General features: G+C 44.7%; 1 protein-coding gene across 5 annotated transcripts in view; it reads right to left on the bottom strand.

The window, feature by feature from the left end:
- Positions 1 to 17,723, bottom strand: part of klhl13 (kelch-like family member 13) — a 241,560-nt gene that overhangs the window by 54,162 nt on the left and 169,675 nt on the right. For all 5 annotated transcript variants that reach the window (XM_067996801.1, XM_067996802.1, XM_067996800.1 and 2 more), the window contains one exon: positions 4,424 to 4,556. In XM_067996801.1, coding sequence (XP_067852902.1) covers positions 4,424 to 4,556 — 133 coding nt within the window. The remainder of the gene's footprint in view (positions 1 to 4,423; positions 4,557 to 17,723) is intronic.

Below are 17,723 nucleotides of genomic sequence, written 5' to 3'. Positions count from 1 at the left end.
CTCATGACTAAAGTCAGAGCCTATGCTGTCAGAGGACAGGTAGCAGAATGGATAGCAAGCTGGCTACAAAACAGAAAACAGAAAGTAAAGATTAAGGGTAGCTACTCAGACTGGCAAAAGGTGGGAAGCGGTGTTCAACAGGGATCGGTGCTGGGACAACTGTTCACAATTTACGTCAACGATTTGGACTTGGGAATCGGAAGTACAATTTTAAAATTTGTGGATGACATTGGAATTGGGGGGGGGGAGGGGGTGTAATTAATACAAAGGAAGAATGCGTCAAAATGCAAGAAGACATTAATAAACTTGCAGAACGGACATGTAATTGGCAAATAAATTTCAATATAAATAAGTGTGAGGTGGTGTATTCTGGTAGGAAGAATAAGGAGGCCACGTATTGCTTGCATAATAAGAGTCTAAATTGGGTAGAGGAGCAAAGGAATCCTGGGGTACAGATACACAAATCACTAAAAGTAGCAATGCAGGTTAATAAGGCCATAAAAAAGGGTAAACCAAGCGCTGGGGTTCATTTCTACAGGGATAGAATTGAAAAGCAGAGAAGTTAGGTTAAACTTGTATAGAACCTTGGTTAGACCACACTTGGAGTACTGTGCACAGTTCTGGTCTCCATATTATAGAAAGGATATAGAGGCAACGGAGAAGGTGCAAAAAAGATTCACAAGGATCATACCAGAACTGAGAGGATATACTTATCAGGAAAGACTAAACAGGCTGGGGCTCTTTTCTCTAGAAAAGAGAAGGCTGAAGGGTGACCTGATAGAGATCTTCAAGATAACGGAAGGGTTTGATAAGGTAGATGTAAAGAAAATATTTCCACTTGTGGGAGAGTCCAAATCTAGATGTCATAAATATAAGATAGTCACTAATAAATCCAATAGGGAATTGAGGAGAAACTTCTTTACCCAAAGAGTTGTAAGAATGTGGAATGCGTCACTATAAGGAGTAGTTGAGGCAAATAGCATAGATGCATTTAAGGGGAAGCTAGATAAGCACATGTAGGAGAAAGGAATAGAAGTGTGTGCTGATAGGGTTAGATGCAGTAGGGAGGGAGGAGGCTCATTTGGAGCATAAACTCCAGCGCAGACCAATTGGGCTGAATGGCCTGTTTCTGTGCTGTGGACTCGAGGTAACCTGTATTTATATAGCACCTTTCACCACCTCAGGACATCACAAAGCGCTGATGTGGTGGGACTCCGGTAAAACTGGTTGCGCATATGTGTTTTACTACTCACTGCCCATGTTTTAACTGTTATTACGATTCTTTGTAAGCGTTCAGTGTTCTTCATACTTAAAAAGTGATACTATGATCGGATAAACTGTCACTTGGAAAGGCATGGTTTAATAAGGGATAGTCAGCATGGATTTGTTCAGGGAAGGTCACGCCTTACAAATCTGATTGAATTCTTTAAGGAAGTGACAAGGAGGATTGATGAGGGTAGTGCAGTGGATGTTGTCTACATGGATTTTAGTAAGACATTTGACAAGGTCCCACATGGCAGACTGGTCAGAAAGGTAAAAGCCCATGGGATACAGGGAAATGTGGCGAATTGGATCCAAAATTGGCTCAGTAACAGGAAACAAAGGGTAAAAGTCGATGGATGTCTTTGCGAATGGAAATCCGTTTCCAGTGGTGTGCCACAGGGCTCAGTGTTGGGTCCCTTGCTGTTTGTGGTATATATTAATGATTTGGACTTGAATGTAGGGGGCATGATTGGCAAATTTGCAGACGACACAAAAATTGGCCATGTAGTTGATAGTGAAGAGGATAGCTGTAGACTCCAAGAAGATATCAATGGGTTGGTGGAATGGGCGGAAAAGTGGCAAATGGAGTTCAACCCAGAGAAGTGTGAGGTAATGCACTTAGGGAGAGCAAACAGTAAAAGGGAATACGCAGTAAATGGGAATATATTGAGAGGGGTAGAGGAAGTGAGAGACCTTGGAGTGCATGTGCACAGGTGCCTGAAGGTGGCAGTACAGGTAGATAAAGTTGTGAAGAAGGCATACGGAATGCTCTCCATTATTAGCCGAGGTATAGAATACAAAAGCAGGAATGTAATGATGGAACTGTATAAAATGCTGGTAAGGCCAGAGCTGGAGTATTGTGCGCAGTTCTGGTTACCACATTACAGGAAGGACATAATTGCTCTGAAGAAAGTGCAGAGAAGATTTATAAGAATGTTGCCAGGGCTTGAAAATTGCAGCTACAAGGAGAGATTGGATAGGCTGGGGTTGTTTTTCTTGGAGCAGAGGAGGCTGAGGGGTGACTTGATTGAGGTGTACAAAAGTAGACAGGAAGTACCTGTTTCCCCTAGTGGAGAGTTCAAGAACTAGAGAACGTAGATTGAAGCTGATTGGCGGAAGGATTAGAGGGGACATGAGGAAAAACTTTTTTACCCAGAGGGTGGTGGGTGTATGGAATTCGCTGGCCGAATTGGTGGTAGAGGCAAGGACCCTCAACTCTTTTAAAAAGTACCTGGATCTACACCTAAAGTGCTGTAGCTGCAGGGCTACGGACCGGGTGCTGGAAGGTGGGATTAGAATGGGCACCTGGTTGTTCTTCGAGCCGGCGCGGACACGATGGGCCAAATGGCCCCCTTCTGTGCTGTATCTTTTCTATGGTTCTATGCTGAGTCACAATTTTAAGCCAGGGTAATTTCAAGATGCAGAATGACATTTCATTAATTTAAGAGCAGCCATACATATTTTGTCAGAAAAACTATGGGGCCAAGTTGGAGGAAATCCAACACGGTACTAGTGATTCAACCCATTTTTAGCAGTAACAATGATTTTGAACAGCTTGCTAGTTGGAGTAATGGCTTTGATTTGTGCTGTCTAAAAATAAATCAAATCTGAACCTGTTGAAAAACATTACCATGAAAATGACACCGGAATCCATGCTCACTCCCATAATGGACACCTAGAATTAATCTTGTAAAATGATACATCTGAAATAACCTTTGACTTGTGGTTGCATTAATTGATTTTGCTTTTTATAAATAGGAGCGTAGAATACAAGAATAAAGAAGTACTGATACATTTGTACAAGGCAATGGTTAGGCCACAGTTGAAGTGCTGGGTGCTGTTGTGAGGGCCCCATTGTAGAATGGGCATTAAAGCAATTGAGTGTGTACAGCATAGATTCACCAGGATGACATCAGGGATGGAAAACTATATTTATGAGAAAAGATTTGAGATACTATTTCCACTGAAGCAGGGAAGGCCAAGGGGAGATTTATGAAAGATTTAGATAGTTACTAGGGAAAGACTATTTCCTCTGGGTGGGCAATCAGTGACGAGAGGTCACCAATTTAAAATTGTCACTAAGAGAGTGCTGTTGGAGGATGGAATGCTTTGCCACAGGGGGTAGTTGAGGCAGAGACCGCTGTATCGAAGGGAAAAGTGGATAAATATATGAAGCAGAGAAAGATACAGGGCTGTTGGGAGAAAGGAGGGTAGTGGGATTAGTTTTAGATGGCACGAGCAAAGAGTCGGCAGGGACATGATGGGTCAAATGGCTTCCTTCGATGCTGTAAAGCCCTGTGGCTCTCATTCAGTTTCCAAAATTCTTTTGCATTGTTTCCTGCTGTTTCTTTTTATCAGCTCCATTTTGGAGATTGTGTGTAATCCCAAATCTGTGAAAATTTATAATGGCAGGCAAGGCCCGAGCTTGAATTACAGCCTGATGCAAATTCATGCAGCGATGGGAAGAGACCCCTCACTGTCCCTTTTTTCAAATAGCAAATAAATATATACACCAGACTGCAAAACAAGCAGCAAGGTATTTCTTACTGAAAGGACTTGCCTGCTATGATGGAGGTGGGGAAGAAACATATCCTCTTTATTTGACAGGTGGTTAGAGTTGCAAACTCTGGTTGGAAGTATTCCTGGAGGTTTCATCATTTGACCACCTGTTTCCCACTGCTCCAACTACACCATTGGTCTACCAACATGTCCATTTTCAACTTCAGTCAAACAGCCCTTTTTCCCATCTCCAATGTTTTTTTATATAACTAATAAGCAGAAGTGTTCAAAGAAAATTATAAAAAACACACAATAATCTTAATGTTCCGATGATTTTCCACCAGGATTTGCTCGCAGCAGTGCCTTGGAGATCAATCTTCAATTCCTGGAGACTCCAGGACAATCGTGGGGGGTTGCCAACCCTACATGTGGTAGTACTTCACGCTCAAAATGCTTAGCGAGAACACTGTACACTGCAACATTTGCATTTAGGACATAATTGCACTTGTCTGTTTGAAAGGTTTCAATGGAGGCAGATACAAGAGTAGAGAGTCTGACAACATTCATCCAAGCACAAAACGTTCCAAGCGCTAGCACAGTTGTCATCTAATTATACAATTCCTTACATTTCACAACAGCTATGCCATTTTTTGTATCTTACCTGTGAACATAGCCTTAAAATAGTCACTGGCTGAGGCCATCATTGCTCTATGGACTGGAAATACTTCATCACCATCTCCTGGCACCAAGGTGACATCACAAAGTAAACCTTCAATCCGGAGCTGGTCAAACCCCTACAAAATGTAGATATCTCAAGATCAAGTTTCCAGTTGTTAAATGTAAATTAAAAGCACTTAATTCATCAAAACCTGCAGCATATGTCTACCTGATGTACAATCGCTTAACAATGAGCATTATATACATATGAGCAAATTTGTCTCAGTTGGTAGCATTCTCACGTCTAGGTAGAAAGATGTGGGTTCAAGTCTCACACCAGGACTCAAGCACATAATCCAGGCTGACATTTCAGTGCAGTACTGATGGAATGCTGCACTGTCAGATGTTAAATTTAAGCCCCTTCTGCCTGTTCAGGTGGACACAAGAGATTCCATGGCACTATTTGAGCAGGGACAAGAAGTTCTCCTGATGTTATGGTAAACAATCTTCCTTCAACCAACATCAAAAAGGTTAAATGGTCATTCATCTCAATTGTTATTTTGTGGGATCTTGCTGTGTATACATTGGCTGCTGCATTTGCCGACATGACTAAATTGCAATTAATTAGATGTGAAGCACTTTAGATTTCTTGAGGGAATGATATTGGTCTAAAAAAAAAATCAAAGTTCCTTCACATCCCTTGCTCTTCCATCACCATCAAGCTGGGAGACCAATCCTGGTTCAATGGTGAGGGCAGAGAGGAGTGCCAGGAGCAACACCAGGCATATCTTGGAATGAGGCGCCAAGCTCACGAAGCTAGAGCACTGAGTTAACTGCGTGCAAAAACATCAAAAGCAGAAGGCCACAGACAAACTAAGTGGTTCCAAAATCAGCAAAGCTCTGTAGCCCTAACACATCCGGTCAAGAATGGCAGTGGATCAATCAGGCAACTGATGGGAGGAGCTGGCTTCATGAACATCCCCATCCTCAATCATAGTAGAGCCTAGCACGTGAGTGCAAGAACAAGGCTGACATGCTTGAAAACGTTTTCAGTAAAAGTACCAAGTGGATGATCCAAATTGGCTTGGTCCTGGGTTCCCAGCATCATAGATGTCGATGTCCAGCCAACTGCATTTACCCCAAGGGACATTAAAAAGCAGCTGAACACACTGGACACAGCAAAGTCCATGGACTTGAACAACATCTTGACTATACTGCTGAAGACCTGGTCAACAGAATGAGCCATCCCCAAGTCAAACAGGTATACCGTTTTGGATACTGTTGGGGGAGATGGCTCACCAGGGGAAGGTGGCAGCGGCCAGGTTAATGGCACCGTGGCTGGCTCTGCTGCACAGGAGGGCAGGAAAAAGAGTGGCAGAGCTATAGTGATAGGGGACTCGATTGTAAGGGGAATAGACAGGCGTTTCTGCGGACGCAACCAAGACTCCAGGATGGTATGTTGCCTCCCTGGTGCAAGGGTCAGGGATGTCTCGGAGCGGCTGCAGGACATTCTGGAGGGGGAGGGTGAATAGCCAGTTGTCGTGGTGCATATAGGTACCAACGATATAGGTAAAAAAACGGGATGAGGTCCTACAAGCTGAATTTAGGGAGTTTGGAGTTAAACTAAAAAGTAGGACCTCAAAGGTAGTAATCTCAGGACTGCTACCAGTGCCACGGGCTAGTCAGAGTAGGAATGACAGGATAGCTAGGATGAATACGTGGCTTGAGAGATGGTGCAAGAGGGAGGGATTCACATTCCTGGGACATTGGAACCGGTTCTGGGGGAGGTGGGACCAGTACAAATTGGACGGTCTGCATCTGGGCAGGACTGGAACCAATGTCCTAGGGGGAGTGTTTGCTAGTGCTGTTGGGGAGGGTTTAAACTAATGTGGCAGGGGGATGGGAACCGATGCAGGAAGTCAGTGGGAAGTAAAGTGGTGACAGAAACAAAAGGCAGTAAGGGAGAGTGTACAAAACATGACCGGACAGATGGTCTGAGAAAGCAGGGCAAAGACCAAGGGAAGTCTAGATTAAACTGCATTTATTTCAATGCAAGAAGTCTGATGGGCAAGGCAGATGAACTCAGGGCATGGATGGGTACATGGGACTGGGATGTTATAGCTATTACTGAAACATGGCTAAGGGAGGGGCAGGACTGGCAGCTCAATGTTCCAGGGTACAGATGCTATAGGAAAGATAGAGCAGGAGGTAAGAGAGGAGGGGCAGTTGCGCTCTTGATTAGGGAGAACATCACGGCAGTAGTGAGAGAGGATATATCCGAGGGTTCGCCCACTGAGTCTATATGGGTAGAACTGAAAAATAAGAAGGGAGAGATCACTTTGATAGGATTGTACTACAGACCCCCAAATAGTCAACAGGAAATTGAGGAGCAAATATGTAAGGAGATTACAGACAGCTGCAAGAAAAATAGGGTGGTAATAGTAGGGGACTTTAACTTTCCCAACATTGACTGGGACAGCCATAGCATTAGGGGCTTGGATGGAGAGAAATTTGTTGAGTGTATTCAGGAGGAATTTCTCATTCAGCATGTGGATGGCCTGACTAGAGAGGGGGCAAAACCTGACCTCCTCTTGGGAAATAAGGAAGGGCAGGTGACAGAAGTGTTAGTGAGGGATCACTTTGGGACCAGTGATCATAATTCCATTAGTTTTAAGATAGCTATGGAGAATGATAGGTCTGGCCCAAAAGTTAAAATTCTAAATTGGGGAAAGGCCAATTTTGATGGTATTAGACAGGAACTTTCAGAAGTTGATTGGGAGAGTCTGTTGGCAGGCAAAGGGACGTCTGGTAAGTGGGAGGCCTTCAAAAGTGTGTTAACCAGGGTTCAGGGTAAGCACATTCCTTATAAAGTGAAGGGCAAGGCTGGTAGAAGTAGGGAACCTTGGATGACTCGGGAGATTGAGGCCCTAGTCAGAAAGAAGAAGGAGGCATATGACATGCATAGGCAGCTGGGATCAAGTGGATCCCTTGAAGAGTATAGTGATTGCCGGAGTAGAGTTAAGAGAGAAATCAGGAGGGCAAAAAGGGGACATGAGATTGCTTTGGCAAATAAGGCAAAGGTGAATCCAAAGAGCTTCGACAAACACATAAAGGGCAAAAGAGTAACTAGGGAGAGAGTAGGGCCTCTTAGGGATCAACAAGGTCATCTATGTGCGGAACCACAAGAGATGGGTGAGATCCTAAATGAATATTTCACATCGATATTTACGGTTGAGAAAGGCATGGATGTTAGGGAACTTGGGGAAATAAATAGTGATGTCTTGAGGAGTGTACATATTACAGAGAGGGAGGTGCTGGAAGTCTTAACGCGCATCAAGGTAGATAAATCTCCGGGACCTGATGAAATGTATCCCAGGACGTTATGGGAGGTTAGGGAGGAAATTGCGGGTCCCCTAGCAGAGATATTTGAATCATCCACCGCGACAGGTGAGGTGCCTGAAGATTGGAGGGTAGCAAATGTTGTGCCTTTGTTTAAGAAGGGCGGCAGGGAAAAGCCTGGGAACTACAGGTGAGCCTGACATCTGTAGTGGGTAAGTTGTTCGAGGGTATTCTGAGACACAGGATCTACGGGCATTTGGAGAGGCAGAGACTGATTAGGAACAGTCAGCATGGTTTTGTGAGAGGAAAATCATGTCTCACAAATTTGATTGAGTTTTTTGAAGGGGTAACCAAGAAGATAGATGAGGGCTGTGCAGTAGACGTGATCTACATGGACTTCAGCAAAGCATTTGACAAGGTACCGCATGGTAGGTTGTTACATAAGGTTAGATCTCACGGGATCCAAGGTGAGGTAGCCAATTGGATACAAAATTGGATTGACGACAGAAGACAGAGGGTGGTTGTAGAGGATTGTTTTTCAAACTGGATGCCTGTGTCCAGCGGTGTGCCTCAGGGATCGGTGCTGGGTCCGCTGTTATTTGTTATTTATATTAATGATTTGGATGAGAATTTAGGAGGCATGGTTAGTAAGTTTGCAGATGACACCAAGATTGGTGGCATTGTGGACAGTGAAGAAGGTTATCTAGGATTGCAACGGGATCTTGATAAATTGGGCCAGTGGGCCGATGAATGGCAGATGGAGTTTAATTTAGATAAATGTGAGGTGATGCATTTTGGTAGATCAAATCGGGCCAGGACCTACTCCGTTAATGGTAGGGCGTTGGGGAGAGTTATAGAACAAAGAGATCTAGGAGTACAGGTTCATAGCTCCTTGAAAGTGGAGTCACAGGTGGATAGGGTGGTGAAGAAGGCATTCAGCATGCTTGGTTTCATTGGTCAGAACAGTGAATACAGGAGTTGGGATGTCTTATTGAAGTTGTACAAGACATTAGTAAGGCCACACTTGGAATACTGTGTACAGTTCTGGTCACCCTATTATAGAAAGGATATTATTAAACTAGAAAGAGTGCAGAAAAGATTTACTAGGATGCTACCGGGACTTGATGGTTTGACTTATAGGGAAAGGTTGGATAGACTGAGACTTTTTTCCCTGGAGAGTAGGAGGTTTAGGGGTGATCTTATAGAAGTCTATAAAATAATGAGGGGCATAGATAAGGTAGATAGTCAAAATCTTTTCCCAAAGGTAGGGGAGTCTATAACGAGGGGGCATAGATTTAAGGTGAGAAGGGAGAGATACAAAAGGGTCCAGAGGGGCAAATTTTTCACTCAAAGGGTGGTGAGTGTCTGGAACGAGCTGCCAGAGGCAGTCGTAGAGGCGGGTACAATTTTGTCTTTTAAAAAGCATTTGGACAGTTACATGGGTAAGATGGGTATAGAGGGATATGGGCCAAGTGCAGGCAATTGGGACTAGCTTAGTGGTATAAACTGGGCGACATGGACATGTTGGGCCGAAGGGCCTGTTTCCATGTTGTAAACTTCGATGATTCTATTCTAGTGCAGCTATGACAGTGGCATCTACCTGACCATGTGTAAAATTGCCTCGGTGTGTCCTATCCACAAAAAGCAGGGCAAATCTAATCGGGCCAATTACCACCATATCAGCCTCCTCCCAATCATCAGCAAAGTGATGAAAGTAGTCACCAACAGTGCCATCAAGCGATACCTATTCACCAACAATCTGCTCAGTTCAGGCTCCACCAGATACACTTAGCTCCCAGATCTCGTCATACCTTGATCCAGACATGGACTCATGAGCTGAAGATCAGAGAAGAGATAAGAGTAGTTTCCCTTGACATTAACACAGCATTGACTAAGTATGGCACTAAGGGGTCCAAACAAAACTGAAATCAACGGGAGTTGGTGGGGGGCTGGAATCATGCCTGACACAAAGGAAGATGGTTGTGGTTATCCGAGGCCAATCATCGTAGGCCAAGGACATCGCTGTAGCAGTTCCACAGCTGTTCCATTAATGACCTTCCCTCCACGCACACCAAACTCACTTCGACAGCCCCACGATCTCTACCACCAAGTGCAGCAAGATCATGGAAACACAGTCATGTCCAAGTGCTCCTTTCAAGGCACACACTGCCCTGATTCGGACAGACACCACCGTTCGGTTAGCTAACAGGAAACAGAGAGTAGGCATAAATGGGCCGTTTTCAGGTTGACAAGATGTAACGAGTGGAGTGCCACAGGGATCAGAGCTTGGACCTCAACTATTTACAATCTAGATCAATGACTTGGATGAAGGGGCCGAATGTATGGTTGCTAAATTTGCTGATGACACAAAGGTAGATAGGAAAGTAAGTTGCGAAGAGGACATAAGGGCCCCGATATCAGGGGGGAGGCGGGATGGCAGAAGGGGGCGGAGGTTGGGCGCGTGGCAAACCCGTATAAAGCAAATTTACCGTTTCTGATGCGCTTGCACGTTGATTGCCAAGTGGTTAACGTCCTCTCCAGGTTTCAGGCCCGTCTGCTAGTCTGATTGACAGGCTGGGGGGGAAAGGGGAAGACATCGGGAGGGCGAGATCGGGGAGACATCGGGAGGGTGAAGAAGCGGACATTGGAGATTGGAGCAGGTTTCAAAAGGTAGGTTCGTTTAGCGTTTTCACTTCATTGCATGTTTTTTTATTTAATTTATTCTGTTTCTCATTCCCTGATCCGGCCCTTCACGTCTGGTTCACCAGGCGTGAATCAGAAGCAGTGGGCAAGCTGCCCAGGTAAGTTAAAAATCTTTCTAATCCCTTCATCTGTCACAAGTAAAGTGTCTTAAGTACCTCAATGAGGTACATTTGACTCTTTTAACGGTCTTCCCGCCGGCTTTAACTGCTGGCAGGACTTCCGGTTTCGGGTCGCCCGCGCACACACAGATGGGTCCCTGGGAAACTTGGAAGTCAGTGGGTTGGAGCCGGCTTCCGAACCCGAACAGGATTTGGGTGATTTTCGGAGCCCCCCTGCCCCCAACGCACCCGCACTTGCTTCCTAAAATCACCCCCAAGCAGTCTGCAAAAGGATATTGATAGGTTAAGTGAGTGGGCAAAAATTTGGCTGATGGAGTATAATGTGGGAAATTGTGAACTTGTCCACTTTGGCAGGAGGATTAGAAAAGCAGTATATTATTTAACTGGAAAGAGATTGCAGAACTCTGAGGTACAGAGGGATCTGGGTGTCCAAGTACATGAATCACAAAGTTAGTATGCAGGTACAGGAAGTGATTAGGAAGGCAAATGGAATGTTGTCATTTATTGCAAGGGGAATGGAATATAAAAGCGGAGATGTTTTGCTACAGTTGTACAGGGCATTGGTGAGACCACATCTCGAATATTGTGTGCAGTTCTGGTCTCCCTATTTAAGAAAGGACATAATTGCTTTGGAGGCGGTTCAGAGAAGGTTCACTCGACTGATTCCTGGGATGAGGGGATTATCTTATGAGGAAATGTTGAACAAGTTGGGCCTGTATACACTGGAGTTTAGAAGAATGAGAGGTGATCTTATTGAAACATATAAGATCCTGAGGGGATTAGAAGGGGTAGATGCTGAGAGGATGTTTCCCCTTGTGGGAGAGACTAGAACTAAGGGCCACAGTTTAAAAATAAGGGGTCTCCCATTTAAGACGGAGATGAGGAGAAATTTTTTCTCTGAGGGTCGTGAGTCTGTGGAACTCCCTTCCCCAGAGAGCGGTGGAGGCAGGGTCATTGAATATTTTTAAGGCTGAGTTAGATAGATTACTGATTAATAAAGGAGTCAAAGGTTACAGTAGGTAGACGGGAAAGTAGGGTTGAGGTCCCAATCAGATCAGCCATGTGTATTTTTTTTAAAATTCGTTCATGGGATATGGGCATCGCTGGCAAGGCCAGCATTTATTACCCATCCCTAATTGCTCGAGAAGGTGTTGATGAGCTGCCTTCTTGAACTGCTGCAGTTCTTGTGGTGAAGGTTCTCCCACAGTGCTGTTAGGGAGGGAGTTCAAGGATTTTGACCCAGCGACAATGAAGGAATGGCGATATCTTTGCAAGTCAGGATGGAGTGTGACTTGGAGGGGAACGTGCAGATGTTGTTCTTCCCATGTGCCTGCTGCTCTTGTCCTTCTAGGTGGTAGAGGTCGCGGGTTTGGGAGGTGCTGTCGAAGAAGCCTTGGCGAGTTGCTGCAGTGCATCCTGTGGTTGGTACACACTGCAGCCACGGTTTGCCGGTGGTGAAGGGAGTGAATGTTTAGGGTGGTGGATGGGGTGCCAATCAAGCGGGCTGCTTTGTCCTGGATGGTGTCGAGCTTCTTGTGTGTTGTTGGAGCTGCACTCATCCAGGCAAGTGGAGAGTATTCCATCACACTCCTGACTTGTGCCTTGTAGATGGTGGAAAGGCTTTGGGGAGTCAGGAGGTGAGTCACTCGCCGCAGAATACCCAGCCTCTGATCTGCTCTTGTAGCCACAGTATTTAAGTGGCTGGTCCAGTTAAGTTTCTGGTCAATGGTGACCCCCAGGATGTTGATGGTAGGGGATTCGGTGATGGTAATGCCGTTGAATGTCAAGGGGAGGTGGTTAGACTCTCTCTTGTTGGAGATGGTCATTGCCTGGAACTTGTCTGTTTTAAGCAGACATCAAATTCTTTTTTGTTGCATTACCAGGCTTCAAAGTGATACAACACACACCCCCTCTCACGGCATCTCCTGCAGCAGGAATATATCACATTTATAATCTGCAGCAAGGTACCAAAATACATGAGAAAAGCTGGAGAACAAATTTCACATTGCAGGAGTGGAGTGAATAAAAAGGTCTAATTAGTTGTCTTTAAGGTGAAGGTGATCGAGGCTGAGGTGGAGAAAAGGAAGAGTTCGGTGCAAATGAGTTCGGTGCCCAGGACTGACAAAAGAACAAGTACATTCCTCACAATTTGTGGCAAGGCTGAACGTCATCCTAAATGTCACTGCCAGATTGCTGCATTCACGCCACAATGAATAGATTCCTTTATAAACAAGATAATTACACAGAAGCATAGAATTACATAGCATTTTACAGCACAGAAACAGGCCATTCGGCCCAACAGGTCTATGTCGGTGTTTATGCTCCACACGAGCCTGCTTCCACACTACTTCATCTAACCCTATCAGCATATCCTTCTATTCCTTTCTCCCTCATGTACTTATCTAACTTCCCTTAAATGCATCTATGTTAGTCGCCTCAAATACTCCTTGTGGGAGTGAGTTCCACACTCTCACCACTCTCAGAAGCAGACATACATAGCAAGCTAATGATGGTACAAATACTTAGAATACAATAAAGGTAGAATCAGTGGATAAATATTTTCTTCAGAACATAGTTCTTCCACAATCCAAATAAGATTTTTGAAGGAAACCGTCTTTTGTACACTTGCTGAAGTGATGCTTTTGTGTGTGGGGTGCAACATCCTGCCCACAGTATGGAGTTCAAGTTTCAATTACAGAAACAACACCATACTGAAAATATTGAGAAAAGCTGGCAGTATATATCTCAGACGTTGAATAAAAAGCAGCCAACCAATCAAGTTCAAAGGGCATAATTTATGCCCGGAGCCGGGAAGGGGGCGAGGGGGGTCGAATTGTAGACGGGAAATCCTGAAGTACAGGTTTCCCGGACATCCTTACGATTTTGACATGAGGACGCTGGGTTTTTTTTGATTTCCCGCCCGACAGGCCGGTCTCAGTCAGACGGGAGAAGAGGACATCTTCAGTTAAGTGTTAGATGGGATCAATGGGGGGGAAATCAGCAGGCACAGGGGGGTGCATGTCATCGGGGGTCAGGGTCAGTCATTGGGGAGAGGGATTGGGGATCGTCGAGGGTAGATCGGGGGTCAGACATCGGGGGGGGGGGGGGGGGGGGGATCGGGGATCATCGGCCGGGGGGGGGGGGGGGTGGGTCGGGCTCAGTCATCAGGGGGATCGTGGTCCGGGGCAATCGTGGTGAGGGATCGCTGCAGGTAGGCTTCTTCATAGAAATCATAGAAAATTTACGGCACAGAAGGAGGCCATTCGGCCCATCGTGTCCGCGCCGGCTGAGAAACGAGCCACCCAGCCTAATCCCACTTTCCCGCATTTGGTCTGTAACCCTATAGGTCACGGCTCTTCAGGTGCACATCCAGGTACTTTTTAAAAAATGAGTTGAGGGTTTCTGCCTCCACCACCCTCTCAGGCAGTGATGAAAAAATATTTTCTCACTCTAATCCTTCCACCAATTACTTTAAATCTATGCCCCCTGGTTATTGACCCCTCTGCTAAAGGAATGAGGTCCTCGCTATCCACTCTATCTAGGCCCCTCATAATTTATTACACCTCAATCAAATCACCCCTCAGCTTCCTCTGTTCCAAGGAAAACAGCCCCAGTCTATCCAATCTGTCATCATAGCTAAAATTCTCGAGCCCTGTCAACATCTTCTTAAATCTCCTCTGCACCCTCTCTAGTGCAATTACATCCTTCCTGTAATGTGGTGACCAGAACTGTGTGCAGTACTCAAGCTGTGGCCTAACTAGTGTTTTATACAGTTCCAGCATAACATCCTTGCTTCTATATTCCTGGGCCTGAGGAACATAGGAACAGGAGTAGGCCATTCAGCCCCTCGTGCCTGCTCCGCCATTTGATAAGATCATGGCTGATCCGTGATCTAACTCCATATACCTGCCTTTGGCCCATATCCCTTAATACCTTTGGTTGCCAAAAAGCTATCTATCTCAGATTTAAATTTAGCAATTGAGCGGAAGAGAGTTCCAAACTTCTACAACACTTTGTGTGTAGAAATGTTTTCTAATCTCGCTCCTGAAAGGTCCGGCTCTAATTTATAGACTCCTAAAATCCCCAACCAGCGGAAATAGTTTCTCTCTATCCACCCTATCTGTTCCATTTAATATCTTAGAAACTTCGATCAGATCACCCCTTAACCTTCTAAACTCAAGAGACTACAGCCCCAATTTGTGTAATCTCTCCTCGGAACTTAACCCTTGAAGTCCGGGTATCATTCTAGTAAACCTACGCTGCACTCCCTAACCAGGGTTTTGTATAGCTTCTTGTATAGCATAACTTCTGCCCCCTTGTACTCTAGATATAAAGGCCAGCATTCCAGTAGCCTTATTGATTATTTTCTGTACCTGTTCATGACACTTCAATGATCTATGTACCTGAACCCCTAAGTCCCTTTGGACATCCACTGTTTTTAACTTCTTACCATTTAGAAAGTACCCTGTTCTATCCTTTTTTGATCCAAAGTGGATGACCTCACATTTGTCTACATTGAATTCCATTTGCCACAGTTTTGCCCATTCACCGAATCTATCAATATCGCTTTGTAATTTTATGTTTTCATCTACACTGCTTACAATGCCACCAATCTTTGTGTCATTGGCAAACTTAGATATGAGACTTTCTATGCCTTCATCTAAGTCGTTAATAAATATTGTGAATAATTGAGGCCCCAAGACAGATCCCTGCAGGACTCCACGAGTCACATCCTGCCAATTTGAGTACCTTCCCATTATCCCTACTCTCTGTCGCCTTTCGCTCAGCCAACTTCCTAACCAAGTCCGTACTTTTCCCTCGATTCCATGGGCTTCTATCTTAGCTAACAGTCTTTTATGTGGGACCTTATCAAATGCCTTCTGGAAGTCCATAAAAATAACATCCATTGACATTCCCCTGTCCACTACTTTAGTCACCTCTTCAAAAAATTCAATCAGGTTTGTCAGGCACGACCTGCCTTTCACAAATCCATGCTGGCTCTCTCTGACTAACTGAAAATTCTCGAGGTGTTCAGTCACCCTATCCTTAATTATAGACTCCAGCATTTTCCCCACAACAGATGTTAGGCTAACTGGTCTATAATTCCCTGGTTTCCCTCTCTCTCCTTTCTTAAAAAGCAGTGTGACATGTGCAATTTTCCAATCTCGAGGGACAGTTCCTGAATCTAGAGAACTTTGAAAGATTATAGTTAGGGCATCTGCAATGTGCTCACCTACTTCCTTTAAAACCCTGGGATGGAAACCATCTGGTCCTGGGGATTTATCACTCTTCAGTGCTATTATTTTCTTCATTACTGTTGCTTTACTTATGTTAATTTTATCAACTCCCTGTCCCCGATTCAATATTAGTTTTCTTGGGATTTCCGGCATGCTATCCTCTTTTTCTACTGTAAATACTGACGCAAAGTAATCGTTCAACATGTGCGCCATTTCCCCATTGTCAATGACAATATCCCCACTTTCAGTTTTTAAGGGGCCAACACTGCTCCTGACCATCCTCTTTTTCCTAATATAACTATAAAAGTTCTTCGTATTGGTTTTGATATCCCTTGCGAGTTTCTTTTCATACTCTCTTTTTGTAGCCCTTACTATCTGTTTTGTGACCCTTTGTTGATCTTTGTATCTTTCCCATTCGCCAGGATCTGTGCCATTTTTTGCCTCTTTGTATGCCCTTTCCTGATGTCTTATACTGTCCCTTACCTCTTTAGTTGTCCATGGCTGTTTTTTTTGGCAAGTAGAGTTCTTGCCCCTCAGGGGTATAAACTGATTCTGTATCACGTTAAATGTTTCTTTAAACATTTCCCACTGATCATCAGTCGTTTTACCCAGTTTACTGTGGACAGTCTCTGTCTCATCCCACTGAAGTCGGCCTTGCCCAAGTCTAGAATCTTAGCAGCTGATTCACTTTTTTCCCTTTCAAACACTACGTTGATCTCGATCATGTTATGATCACTATTGGATTGATGTTCACGCACAGTTAAGCCGTTAACTAAATCTGGTTCATTACTCATTACTAAATCTAGTATGGCTTGCCCCCTTGTTGCCTCTTGGACATACTGCTGTAGAAAACTATCCCGGACACACTCAAGTAATTCACTACCTTTCTGACAGTTGCTAGTCTGCTTTTCCCAATCTATGTGAAGGTTAAAATCCCCCATTAAGACCACTATGCCTTTCTTACACGCTTGTCTAATCTCTGCATTTATACAATCTAGCACTTCAGAGCTGCTGCCAGGGCTCCTATATACAACTCCCACTATAGTCTTAGATCCTTTCCTATTTTTCAATTCAACCCGTAAGGTCTCTGTTGGCTGCTTACCTCTCGTTATATCCCCCTTTATCATTGAAGTGATTTCATCTCTAATCACTAAGGCTACTCCTCCCCTTCTTCCATTTTCCCTATCTCTCCTGTAGACCTTATAACCCGGTATATTTAGTTCCCAATCTTGACCATCCTGCAGCCAAGTCTCAGTAATAGCTATCATGTCATACCCTCCAATTTGAATTTGAACCTGTAGTTCATTTAATTTATTCCTTATACTCAGTGCATTTGTATATAGAACTCTTAGTTGGGCCACACACCCTAGCCTGACCTTCAGCTTTGATGCTGGGTTAATCGCCTTACGCCTTCTAGTTTTTATTTTATCTGTCGTGCCTAAAGTACACTTTCTTTCCGCTGCTCTACGCTTTTCCCTTTCACTTGTTCTTGAACAACTGTTTGTACTATTTGTATTGTAAATTTCCCCTGGGTCCTCCCCTCCCTTGCTGCTCTCAACTTTATTCCCTTCTGACTCCCCGCTCAGGTTCCCATCCCCCTGCCACTCTAGTTTAAACCTTCCCCAACAGCACTAACAAATGAGGGAATCACTCCTGCTCCTCCGGGCCCACAAGCTGTGCTATAAAGGCACTTACCTCCAGTTTCAGGCCTTCTCGCCTCCTCTCACATGATGTGAAGTAGAAGGCCCGGGAATCCCGGCCCCCCAGGGGCTGAAATCAAAAAAGCTTTGAAAACGGAGGCCCGCTGCCTCTTTGAAAGCTTTTAATGACCAACCCGCCTCCTGAGAGCAGGTTGGTTGCCCGCCCCTCATCCCGCCCCCATGAAAACCGGAAATTGGTGGGTTGG

Source organism: Heptranchias perlo, chromosome 15, assembly GCF_035084215.1.
Source record: "Heptranchias perlo isolate sHepPer1 chromosome 15, sHepPer1.hap1, whole genome shotgun sequence".
NCBI lineage: Eukaryota > Metazoa > Chordata > Chondrichthyes > Hexanchiformes > Hexanchidae > Heptranchias > Heptranchias perlo.
Note: the sequence above shows the minus strand (reverse complement) of the source record. Positions and strands in the feature narration are given on the sequence as shown.